This window comes from Gouania willdenowi, chromosome 4 (assembly GCF_900634775.1).
Source record: "Gouania willdenowi chromosome 4, fGouWil2.1, whole genome shotgun sequence".
Taxonomy (NCBI): domain Eukaryota; kingdom Metazoa; phylum Chordata; class Actinopteri; order Blenniiformes; family Gobiesocidae; genus Gouania; species Gouania willdenowi.
In genome coordinates this window covers 24,532,959-24,545,453 of record NC_041047.1, presented here as the reverse complement: position 1 = coordinate 24,545,453, position 12,495 = coordinate 24,532,959, and the positions used below count along the sequence as shown (strand labels likewise).

The following is a 12,495-nucleotide window of genomic DNA, read 5'->3' as shown; positions in this document are numbered from 1 at the left end:
TTTGTTATTGGCCTTTTTCATTTTTCACAGTGAGTTATTATTGATGGGGTAAATAAATGGCTCGGAACACGCTTTAAACGGACAGTGTAAAACATATCTCAAACTCAAGGCCCGGGGGCCAAATCCGGCCCTTTAGAGCATCCAATTTGGCCCCCGGGAGAAAATAAAAATGATAGAGAAAATGTTAATTATTATGTAAATGAAAGCAACAATATTTCCAGGGGTTCACAGTTTGATTGCAGCCATTTTTAATGTTAAACTGTTGAAAAAACTCAAATTTCTTACAAAATCCTTCAGTTTCACTTAAATTATTACATAACATTTCCCTGAATTAAATAGAAATTGGTCACAAAATCAAAGGAAATTTAAAGTGAAAGATCCTACAGGGACTGATATCTATCGCTTGGATGTTGTCGATTTCGTACATATTTAGTATTTTATGTATACGTAGAAGTGCAAACTATGGCACAATAATGCTGAAATTACTTATTTTCCTGCATAAAATCTGTGGCCCTCTTTTGATCAAACTGCTCCGTATTTGGCCCCTGAACTAAAATGAGTTTGACACCCCTAGTCTAATACAATGACCGGAAATATATGTTATTATATTGAAAATAATATTAATGTGACATATCTGGGGGGATACACAGGGTTGGGTAGGATGTTGTCATTGGGAATGTTGTTAACATTTTTTAGTAAACCATTCATCGCATCTGAATTTGCATGAAATTACCCACTGGGATTTCTCTGTAATCCTGCATTTAAATGCAATATACCATTTTTAATTATAATTTTTCGTTCAGGACCTCTAACTCTGTCTGTTTGTCTGTTCCTGAGGTGGATGGGCTGGGAAATGAAGAGTTCACTGATCCCTTGCTTGAACGACAAGTTGAAACCATCCGTCACCTGGTCGACTCCTACATGAGCATAATCCATAAGACCTTCAGGGACCAAATGCCAAAGACTGTAATGCACGTCATGGTCAACAGTGTAAGACTGAGTTCGGTTTTATTTACATTACTCAAATCATCAGCTAAACTCTGCTTTTGTTGCTTGAAATGTTGTCCAATAGTTAAAGAATTAGACGTGTGCTATTACTTTAAATGCCTACATTCACAGTTTGACTCGGTTTTTACACTAAGTTTGAAAGTAAAGGAAGATGTAATCCAATTCAGATTGAATTGTTGCTTCAAAGCCACCAGTTGAAGTTGTGACAGCAGTTGCTACTTGATGTGTAGGTGAAGGAGTTCATTAGGTCCGAGCTGCTGAGCCAGCTCTATCCTCTGAGAGAAACCTTGATGGATGAGTCGCCAGATCAGCAGCAGCACCGGGTGGAGGTGCTCCGCAAGCACAGGGCCCTGAAAGAGGCACTGGCTGTCATCGAACAAGTCTCACTTTCCATCCCCCTGCCTCCACCCGTAGATTCACCCAGGATACAACCTTCCAGGTACAAAATGCACCATGTGATGCATGTACTGAGATTATCTGTGCAATTAAATCTTATCTTTCCTTAAATTTAGTTCCCAGGAGACCTCCAAGAATGGCAGGCCAGGCCACCCTCCACTTCCTTCTCCTCCAGAGCATCACAAGAGACACAATGCTTCCCCAGACAGTTTTATGCATTCCTCCACCCAACATATTCGTCCTCGACCCAGTGGGCCCAGGTGACTCTTGTAGGGGAAGTCGTTTGAGCATGCACGTGCATATCTGATAAAATAATTTTAAAAAATTGACCAAAAGATCTTTTGCGCAGTTTATTCCAGAGCTCTGGTACAGTATGCAGATGCAGAAAGAGTGTTCACACATTAACAGCACACATTCCTTAGAGGTGAAATGAAGGAAGGCTGCTATTGGCTAACCACATAAACAAAAGCAAATATATTGTTGTGAGACTGTCTGACACTGGCTGAGAAAAATGAATAAAAGACAGAGCTTTAAGAATATATATAGGCATCTATACGCTCTGTATGTGTGCATACAGTACAATTCTGCTCTAACATTCTGAAGCTCTGCCCTGAGTTCTGATCAGATGTGTAATGTTAACCTGTGTGAACTGACAAGCTTGGCATTCATCCACACAACACACAAACACATTTTTGAAAACACAATCAGTAACTTTTTAGGGACGCAGCCGTAGAATGAGAGTTGTTATGTGAGGGTTTGGGTCTGCTAGAAAACGTGTTTCTCATATTCTCCTCCCATCAACCGTGCTCACTCTGTGCAGCTTTCAGCTGAAGCCAGGGACAACAGACTGAGTACTCTCACAAATTTTCCTCTTTCTTTTTTGTCCTTCATCTGCCCTCTTCTCCGTTTTCTCGAAGCATGCATTGGTTTTATTGCCTCCCAATTTTCCCTCATGCAATAACCGTTAGTTTTCCTTTTCTCCATTTTTTTTTCTTCACTCTTTTACTCATTCCTCCTCTGCTCTTGGCCTGTCTCACATTCTCTCTGCCTCATTTCCGATGTGCTCTCCACTGGTTCTTTAGGTTCTTTCCCGCACATTGTCTCTTTCCACTGCTAACTTTTTTTACCCAACTTTGTGCCACTCTACCGCCCCACGAACAACTATATGAGAGAGGTTTTCCTGTATTTGTTCTTTTTTACTTCAAGTCTTTTTAACTTTCTGCACTATAAATAAAGAAACAATATTTTTTGACAAAAAAGCGTAATTAGAAACATCTGTGAAATGATCGCGCTGCATATGGTTTGTACGGCTGCAAAATCAACCCTGTTATGCACATCCTGTAGTCCTCACTCATTTTCCTTCAGAGATCAGACTTTCTTTTATCTTACAAACACAGATGTGAATCAGGAACTGATTTAGCTTTTTTCATTTCCACTGTTGTGGTACCTGTAGATCTTGATACAGTTCAAACAACTTTATTTTGATCATTTAAAAGGGGGAATCCTATTTAAGGTGATATCTCTCTATCAAAGCAAGGAACATCCATCTGTGTCTATCTGTGTGTGTGTGGGGCACATCTCTCCCTGACGCAGTGTCTGTTCGACCTGAAACTTTTTGAAGAGCATGCACATGGCCGCATGATGTGCATCCATTATTTTTAACTTATTTGGTGATGAGATTGCAAAACGTTTTATTTTGGATCAATGACCGGACGGAGTGAGAGCGGCACACCGCGGTCTGATCCCAACTCGTTGTAAAAAATGAAACGCTTATTTTGTGTTATATTTTTTATTAAATGAGTACTTGCCTGTGCACCCAATCAAACTCTTAAACACGTCCACAAAAAAGTATTTAAAAAAAGAGAAAAATAAAAAAGCTGTCAGCCATAGCACGCAGCTAGCGATCAGTCTTCTGTCATCAGAGAAAACTCGGAAACTTAAACATGGCTTAGGGGAAACAAGCCAAGAGTAAGACCTACCATTTTCACTCTGAACGGGAGGACGATTATTTTTTTTTTGGTTTATTTTCATTTAAAGCCTATTTATTTAATATGCAATGCGACAGTGGCGTTGGCAAAGTAAGGGTGCACGGAAGGTACAAGATTTCCCTGCAAAAAACGCCTTAACGCACCACAATAGTGCGCAAATTGAAAGCACAGCTTGCAGCACGGCAGTCAATTTTTACCAAACTGAAGACCCAGTGCAAGGCCTGAACTATTGCTTCCTATCGCGTCACGTTCTTGCTAAACATAAAAAGCCGTTCAACAACAGTGAAGTCGTGAACGAAGCCTTTCTCGCGGCAGCGGATTGCCTGTTTGACGCTTTTAAAAACAAAAGAGAGATTGTGAAGGCCATTAAAGAAGTACAACTCTCCCGCAATTGCACTACAAGGCAATGTGAGGGAATGATTGTGGATATGGAGGAGCAACTGAGGATGGATATTGACGTGTGTTGACGTGGTGGATGTGGCGCAATTGTGTGTTTTCATCAGGATGGTTTTTGAATACATGAGCGCCAAAGAAGAGCTACTCACCATTTTGCCATTATAAGAACACACCAGAGGTGAGGACATTTTTAATGCTTTTATGGGATGTTAGCGAATCTGTCCTGGATATTTTGAATTATCATTGTATAATTCACCAGCAAGCCTTGTGTGGAAAGATTTTAAATATGAAAGAAGTGATGGATATTGTGATTGGTGTGTGTCTGTGTGTGCAGCAGGGAGACTGCGCTGTGACAACAAGAATAGAGTGTTGTGAGTTTTATTTACTGCAGGCTGGAAACGTTGAGTGTGGGTTTGCGATTTTGACATTGGACTGGTAGATCTCGGGAGATTGGCTACTTGAAAAGTAGATCTTGGGGTCAAAAAAGGTTGGGCACCCCTGATTTACAACCTCTAAAATAGTAGAAGAAGAAGAAGACCCTCCTCCAGCCCATGGCCAGGCACATTTATTATCAGCTAGGAATGCACCAAAATAACAATTTGTGGCTGAAGCCAAATAAAATACAAACGTTTGGCCGAATACCGAATATCAAATGCAGTTACGTTTTTCACTATTTTTTTTAATAGTGCATAAATAGCATAGAATACATTTTTAGACATGTTTTTTAAAGAAAGTAACTGTTTATTTAATATTCTGACATTTTTTAAATATTCCAGTAGCCTTTGCTTTTCAAAAAAAAAGCACAACAAAGTTTTGTCATTTATATTAGCCCTTCAAATAAAACAAAACATGCATTCCAAAAAAAACCTTAAGTGCATTAAAGGGGAGGTATAATGAAAAAAATTCCTTTATAATGGTTTTGCTACACATTTTGATATATATCCCTTTAGCCTCATTCAGAGGGACACAGTTGAAAAAGTACTGTTTTCTCCCTCCCTTGTTATTCCATATTTTGTAAAAAAGTCAGCTCCAAATGGGAGAGTTGGATTTTGCCCACCATGGCAGGTGACGTCACCTAACACGCCTCCTTGAATGTGAGCTGCTCCCTCGCCAACTATCTAACAGCTAAAACAAACACTGCAGTTTAATATAGAATATATATTGTACTTTATTGCCATATATGTAAATGCAAACTGCACTACTGGACGCCCAAACTGCACTACTTTTTCTGCTGCCGATCATGTTGGGAGTCACTGCTTGGAGCTACGGCCATTGTTCACACACATTAGCTGTGTGTCGTCACTCATGAAGTGGTTATATAAGCCAGTAACTGAAACTTATAGAAAAGATACCAGATACACTACAGTAATATACATATTTCTGATGTGATTTTCTCCTCAGGAGGCAGGCTCCCCCAATCCCAAGTGTCAAATAACAGCTCACAACTCCATTACCCAGCTATCCCAGCTCATGCTGAGTGCTGCCCAGAGACACCCATGGCCTGCCTGATGTGTTCATCTGAAACCTTTGTCCATTGCCAAGTTTGCATACAACATACTAATTCCCCTTATTGATTTCCTTGTAAGGAACAAGGTGCTTAAAGCAGTTCAAGCAGGATCAGCAGAAAGGAAGGTGGATTTACTGTCAGCCATCACCTATAATGTGGCAAAAGAATGGTTTGGAACAATGTCAAGGAAAGAGAACAGAGACAGACCAGAAAAGCAGGACAACAGAAAAGAAAGAAAGATAAATAAAAAAAAACTTACGAAGGAAATCAAGACCCTGAGGAAGCAGGTCAAACTGGCAAGTGCAGGACAGAAGGAATAAAAGAGCTGACTGCGGGACTCCCAAGCATCCAGGGGAACCCAATTAAATGCCTTGGAAAGTGGTATGATGATTCTCTGTCAGACAAGAACAGCATCTCCAACAACAGAAAACAAGTTGAAGAATGGTTGAAGAAGATTGACAAGTCTGGCCTGCCTGGGAAATACAAGTGCTGGATCTACCAACATGGCTTGCTCTTGACACTCATGTGGCATCTCATCATGTTTGAGGTACCCCTATCAGCTGTTGAAGAAATGGAGAGGAAGTTCAACAAGCACCTTCGAAGATGGTTGGGAGTAACCCCAAGCTTTACATCCTTGGGGCTCTACATAAGATCGGGCCAGCTCCAGCTTCCCAGTTTTAAGTCGCCAAGTGCAGATTGTCAAAAAAGCCAAATACCAGCAACTTGCCCAAGACTGCCAGGATTAGGGATAGACAACATGGCTGATGACAGTGGAAGTTGGATGTTGAGGATTCCCAGCTCAATCGGTGTGGAATCTAGTGACAAAGGTTGGGCTCTAAGGCCACTTGAGGAAAGCCGTTTGTAGACTGGGAGAAGCAGCAGAGAGAGCCTCTGGTTGGCTCTGGCATAAGAGAGAGGACACAAGCTGGAAGCCTGGAGGAGAGGGGCAGTAACCTGGCCAGTCACTGCAGACCTGCCAACTGGAGGGTGTAAAGGTTGGGGACCACCTGAAGACCTCTCTTCCGGGCCAAGGCATCACCCATTAGAAACGGGTGTATCGTACAGTAGATGTATTATGAGTTATTTATGTTGGTGTGTGCATCTGAAACCTTTGTTCATTGTAAAGTTTGCATACAACACTACTTCCTCTCTTTGATTTCCTTGTGAGGTTGTTGGAGTTATTTATGTTGGTGAGTTCACATGATCTATTTGGATTTTTCAACATAAAATTGTTCTATATTTTTTTAACATTATTCTTGGTTTCGCCCTTTATTGAAAATAGTTCTGTTTTATCACAGTTCCCAAGACTGATGGTTACCATTTAGACACACGGCTAATACACAGAGAGCGTAAAGACTCAAATGAATCCAACAGATGTGTTTTCTGACTGCAGGAGGCAAACCTCCAGCAGAAATCCAGACACAGTCAGAGAGGTAGGCAACCATTGTGTCAATACAAACTGTTTTAACACTATGAATCATGACTTATTATCATTCCAATTCATAAATAGTATTAATCAGAATCTTAGTTTATTAACATTTTGCTGTAAATCATTACCTTGCATACTAAAGGTTGACCTATATTTTGTTAGAAAGGAGACGTTAAAAGTTTTCATAAAAAGCCAATATAGCAAAATTGATGTTGTTTAGAAAAATGTCTGGTGGTCCAAGGCTCAATAACTTATTAGCTCTGATTGTTCATATTTTAATTCACCACTGTCACTTGGCATTAGGGCTGCTTGATTATAGAAAAAATTAGAATCACAATTATTTTAGTCATAAATTAAACCACGGTTATTCAAACAATTATTTGTCAACCAAAAAAATATTTATTTTTTGTAAAAAAAAAAAAAAACATAATAATAAAAGTATGATCACTTTTGCACAAAACAAAACACTTCTGCTTCGTCTTTGCTCTAGGTTATCGAACCCAAAGCGCTGAATTGCTTTGCTTGTTGACCAAGCGTTTTTGCTGCATTTCTGCTGCCATGTTTCAACACCACTAGCAACAACTTTCCTCATGTTGGCCTGTAGGCTAGCTTTGGCTTTGAGAGGGGCGGGGCGGAGGGGAGGAGCTTGCATGTGCGTAAATTAAACAACTCAAAGTTAATAACGTGTGTGCCAAACTTTTTTTTTTGTAAATGTTCAAAATAGTGGGTTTGTTTTATTTTGTGAATAAAACATATGTTAATATATGTATTTAAATAATCCTTTTTTTTTATTTTTGTAATAGTTGGTGTAATAATCGAAATCGGAATTGAATTTCAATTAATTCAGCAGCCCTACTTGGCATCATCTCATAGAGGTTTTATTGACTGAATCTTTTCCATAGTGTTAGTTTTAAGATTAATGCAATTTGTTTTTGCTGTGAGAAAAAAATTCTGACCAATCATGTTGCTGCTTTCTATCATTCATTTGCAAACTGGTTTTAATACAATTTGGGTAGAAAAGGGAAATTTACTACTAAAACAAGTACTTTTCAGTTTAGAGGTAAGTAATACAGTAAAAGCGAGGGAGAGACGATATCTGATTTTAAACACGACTCAGTAAACAAATACAAGTGCTTGAGCACAGCAACCACTCAACAAAACACCTCCAAGCACTGCTTGAAGTCCAAGTTCGAGAACTCAAACTCTTTCATTCTCAGAATTCCTAAAACAAATTGTAACCATGCAACCCAATCCTGGAATATGCAGGCATCTCTAGGTTTGGATTAACTAATAAATAACACAAAGTATTTAACAGACCACACTTTTAGTTATTAACAATGAACAGTTGGAGTGTAAAATACATTTGTATGACAAATAACAAACCGGGCCCATAGGAAGAAATAGTCTTGTATCTATTAAATGTTTGCACTTGAGGTGCTTTGAAGTCAGAGTTTTGGATTAATGTCAGAAAATACAATATCTTTGGACTGCACTCAAAAAAAAAAAAGAAAAGAATCTGGATTGGTACAATTCAACAGTGTGAATTGAATCCTACCACACAGCAGACAGTCTATCTGCCCTTTTTAGTGGGATTGAAGATGTCCATCTTTTTCCTGGGATCAAGCTGGGAGGTTTTCCATCTCATGAATCGGTTCACTGGGTTCCATGGACTATTACAAAAAAGAGCTGACCTGCATTAAAAAACACAGACTACCTGTCTTCTCTATGTTTTAAACTGGGCTTTAAGCCTTTATTCGTCATGTATATATGTTGTTACACATATAAATTGAAATTTGTCCTCTGCAATTTCTCTGTGTCTGATCTTTTTTTAATAGTACTTGCTGTTCCCTTATAGGAGAATGTTTTATCCTGCCAATATATATATATATATATATATATATATATATATAGGGGAAGAACTACAGAGACCAGTGAAACGAGGTGCATATATATATATATATATATATAGTGGATCTGTGTGTCCCCCACCATTGTTACACAGAGGGGATCCCCACTGATCATCCATCTTATTGTGAGTCTGAGCTCCGGTGCTCTTTCCTCCACCTGTTGAACAGATGTTCTTCCTATGGAGAGTGATCCACATTTTCTCCTCCGCTTTTATGTGTGATCGTTTATTTTTCACCTGTCACAGTCTGATGATGCAACGCAACGCGATCTGCCTTTCTATTATTCATAATGCACAGTGTCACCAAATTATGCTTTTCTGCGTGTGTCCGCCTCAACAATTAATACCTCCACCTCACATTGAGTGGAATTTGTTTAATTTGCTCGTTAAACCCCTTCGGTCCACTGTGAAATCCGTATTAGTGAATATTCATTTAGGGCGTTCACCTGACCTTTTATGGGCAGCAAATGGGCGGAGCAAGGTGTTTCTTCACGTGCGCCAACCTTCGAGTTGATTGTGATTTATGAACTGAAACAGGTGTGGGACGTACGTGCTTACCTAGGCACACTTTTATAAATGAGGCCTCGGAGCTGCCAAGCCTCATGCTTTGAATGCGACAGTCACGCAATTTGACGCATTCTCACACCACACTTGACATTTTTCACGCTTATATTTCCTCGTTCAGAACTCTTTTCGTTTTCATGATAATAAACTTTGTTCCTCGCGGCTTGCCGTAGCCCGAGTAACTCTGATTGACTGACTGAGACAATCAATCCATGTCTCCTTGTGGATAAATCTATCCAACCATAGCAGGCATCGCACAATAATGAACCAATCAGAAGTAACGTAAGGCGGGCCTTGACGAGCTGGTCTCTATTAACATCTCACACAACATGCACCGAGTCGTCGACATGCTTTCAGAAAGAAAGTGTTTCTAGGAGTCAGACGCCGTCTAAGATGGTATGTAACTACCCAATTTTGTTCACTGTATTTACTGCTGTGTGTGTGTGTTATAGTGTTAAGTTTACTCCCCCCCCACCCCCCACAGTGCACGGACACAGAGTTAGCTGTGCTGCTTCCTCCGTGTTAGCAACTGTCTGTCTCTTCCTGTAAAACTCTATCAGTTCTGAGTGTTAAAGCACTGAAATATGTTTGAGGAAACACTGCATGAGTTTATCTTCTATAACTAACTCTGTGTCGCTCCTCAGCAGAGATCTGCTGCTGAAGCTAACGGGCTGTTTCCACACTCTTAAAGAGACAGTGTCCTGAATGTAATTTACTATAAAACGACTTTCAACAACTCAGAGCTCCCTGGGAGAAAAAACAAAAACAAAAAAAACTACATAATTGAATCACATTTCAGCTTTAATGAAGGAAAAAGTCAAAAGTGACACAAAATGTTGTTATTGTGCTGCTAGTGATTAATAAAAGAAAAGTTTATATTGTCTATTGCCATTTTGAGGAATAATATAGTGATATGAATATTGGTCCATATAACCCAGGCCTAATGTAACCAATACTGTAATGTTTTATCGTGTAAAGGATATTATTGTCCAAACTGTGTGAAATGAGGCGTTAAAACACTGCTTAAAGTGTTACCTCAATAACAAATGGAAATCACTAGACTGATTTGCTGCCTTGTTGTGTAGCAAGTGGTGTATAAGAATACGTCAGCGCTTTTGTTTGACGTTAATTGTACTTGGAAACAGTGTGATAAATTGCTTACATACATTTAAAAAAATATATATTTGAAAATTACCTTGTCTTAAATGATTTTTTAGTCTTTTTTTCTGTTTAGAGTGATGATTTTAAGTAAGTGAATTGGTTTGTTTTATTGGTAAATAACTTTAATATGGTCTAAATGATTAGAATGAAAAAAATTGTGATGTGATTTTACAAAAAATAAATCGTGATATGATTTTCCCCCCCCCCCCCATATCGCCCACTCCTACGTGTGTCTGTGCTAGACATTAACTTAAATTAATTAAAACACTTATTTAGCTACTAGCAGTGTTATGAACACTGCTAGTAGCTAAATTGCACTTGTAGGTTATATTAGCATAAATACATAGTAAATGAAACAAATGCCTTGTTTAATCTAATGTTCATTTGAACTGTTCTTATTTGATTATTTTTGTATGTAATAGTGTCTTTCTATGGACATTGAGTCTGCTGTTAAGCCATTCATTCAGACAAAAATCACTTTATGTTTTCATGTTTTTTTACATGATTTGCTTTTTAATTTCCTCCTTTCTGTTGCAGACAAGGAGAGCTGAGGTATAGGTAGCACTGCCTTGGGCCACAGTGTAAGTGGGAGCCCCCTGCTTCTGTCACCACGGCATCAAAACCCGAGACACCTACAACATGAGACATGTCCCCAGCTAAATGATGGAGAGTTGGTTGGAATGAAATATTGACTAATAAATGTTTTTTTTTTTTTTGTCAAAATTCTTGTTGGTTTTCATTTCTAATTTCTGGTTGATTAAAACTAGCATTAGGAGGCCACAGTAGAAATCAACGTTAAAAAAGGCTACATTTTTTTTCGCCAGAACACATCATGTCACTAAAGTCTCATTCTTCTCATTTTCTGAAACTTGGCAGCCCTGCTCTCTTGTTTCTCCCTTTCCTCTCTGTGAACCCTCTAACCTTGGATTTCACATGTTCTTTCTTTCTCACCTCTTTCAGTTTGTCTTGGGGAAGCCAAAATGCGTCCACACTTCTGATTTAAAACACGGCGGTGCGTCCCTAATTTCACATTCTAAATACATAGCGGCCTCTGCTGTTAAAAAAGTACTGCGATTCAATTTCACAGTATCGATGTGAACCGTGACACCTTTGAATCGATTTCTAACTGCCTCACGATTATTCTTTACATCCCTGATAAAAATCTGTATCTGCTGGTCAACCGTGGCTTCTCTAACACAGAGAAAGCAAACTACACCTAGCATACACGTTTTTAAGGCTGATCTGATTGTCGATATGTCAAATGATACATTCATTGAGTTTTACAATTTCAGCCTAATCATCTCTTAAATTAATAAACTAACCTCTTGTATTATTTTAGATGCACTTTGTTTTTAATCATCTTTTGATTTATTTCTCTAATTACATGTAATGCTAATAGATTTATGATCATAATCAGTTTTTTAACCTGAGTTTCAAAATTAAAACTAGATATAGGGAGAGGGAGTGGTGGCCTAGTGGTTTAGGACACTGGGCTTGTAAGCAGAGGGTTGTGCCGCAAAATGGCTGCCGACTGCTACCCAGGGATGGGTTAAAGAGGACAAATTTCAATACATGTGTAACAACATATACTGTACATGACCAATAAAGGCAAAATAGCCCAATTTAATAATTCTATATTAGTAACCGATCTAGAAATAATTATACATGTATACTTCATTGGTACTGCTTTAATCAATAGAAATTGCACATATGAAGATAGAATCGTTTTTGAAATGTCAATGACTTGCTTTTGTTTTAGTAGTAAATGATTCAGCTAATGACAAATGAAAGATGTTATCTTCGATTTAACTGTGTGATCACTGATCATTTGAAGAAATAGAACTTGCTGAGATAGCATGGTGCTGACAGTGATGCCTCATGGATGAAAAATAATGACTGCTGGATAAAATGTGTTGATGCCAAAAACTTTGCGTGTTGTAAGAGGGCCACAAAAAGCTGCAGCTATTAATTATTATCTTTTTAATGATTGATTATTGGTCAATAGTTCTCTAAAAACTTTGTTTTATCTCTGCAGGACACAGGCTGTATTCTAGGTGGGGAAAATGCCCACGACCCACTTAAAACACAACCCTGAGCCACTTTCAGGTCGCGACCCACGGGTTAAGAACTTCTGTTGGGC

General features: G+C 38.8%; 1 protein-coding gene and 1 long non-coding RNA gene across 9 annotated transcripts in view; both read left to right on the top strand.

Annotated features, from left to right (window-relative positions):
* The window catches only part of dnm3a (dynamin 3a), a 31,371-nt gene extending 24,823 nt beyond the window's left edge, over nucleotides 1-6,548 (top strand). For all 8 annotated transcript variants that reach the window (XM_028443532.1, XM_028443525.1, XM_028443526.1 and 5 more), the window contains 4 exons: nucleotides 838-990; nucleotides 1,239-1,447; nucleotides 1,521-1,664; nucleotides 5,190-6,548. In XM_028443532.1, coding sequence (XP_028299333.1) covers nucleotides 838-990; nucleotides 1,239-1,447; nucleotides 1,521-1,664; nucleotides 5,190-5,223 — 540 coding nt within the window. In that variant the 3' untranslated portion in view covers nucleotides 5,224-6,548. The remainder of the gene's footprint in view (nucleotides 1-837; nucleotides 991-1,238; nucleotides 1,448-1,520; nucleotides 1,665-5,189) is intronic.
* A 2,649-nt stretch (nucleotides 6,549-9,197) lies between these two features.
* Nucleotides 9,198-11,070, top strand: LOC114462547 (uncharacterized). The gene is made up of 2 exons (XR_003673965.1): nucleotides 9,198-9,590; nucleotides 10,893-11,070. It is a non-coding gene; the product is annotated as an uncharacterized LOC114462547 (long non-coding RNA).
* The last annotated feature ends 1,425 nt before the right edge of the window (nucleotides 11,071-12,495 follow it).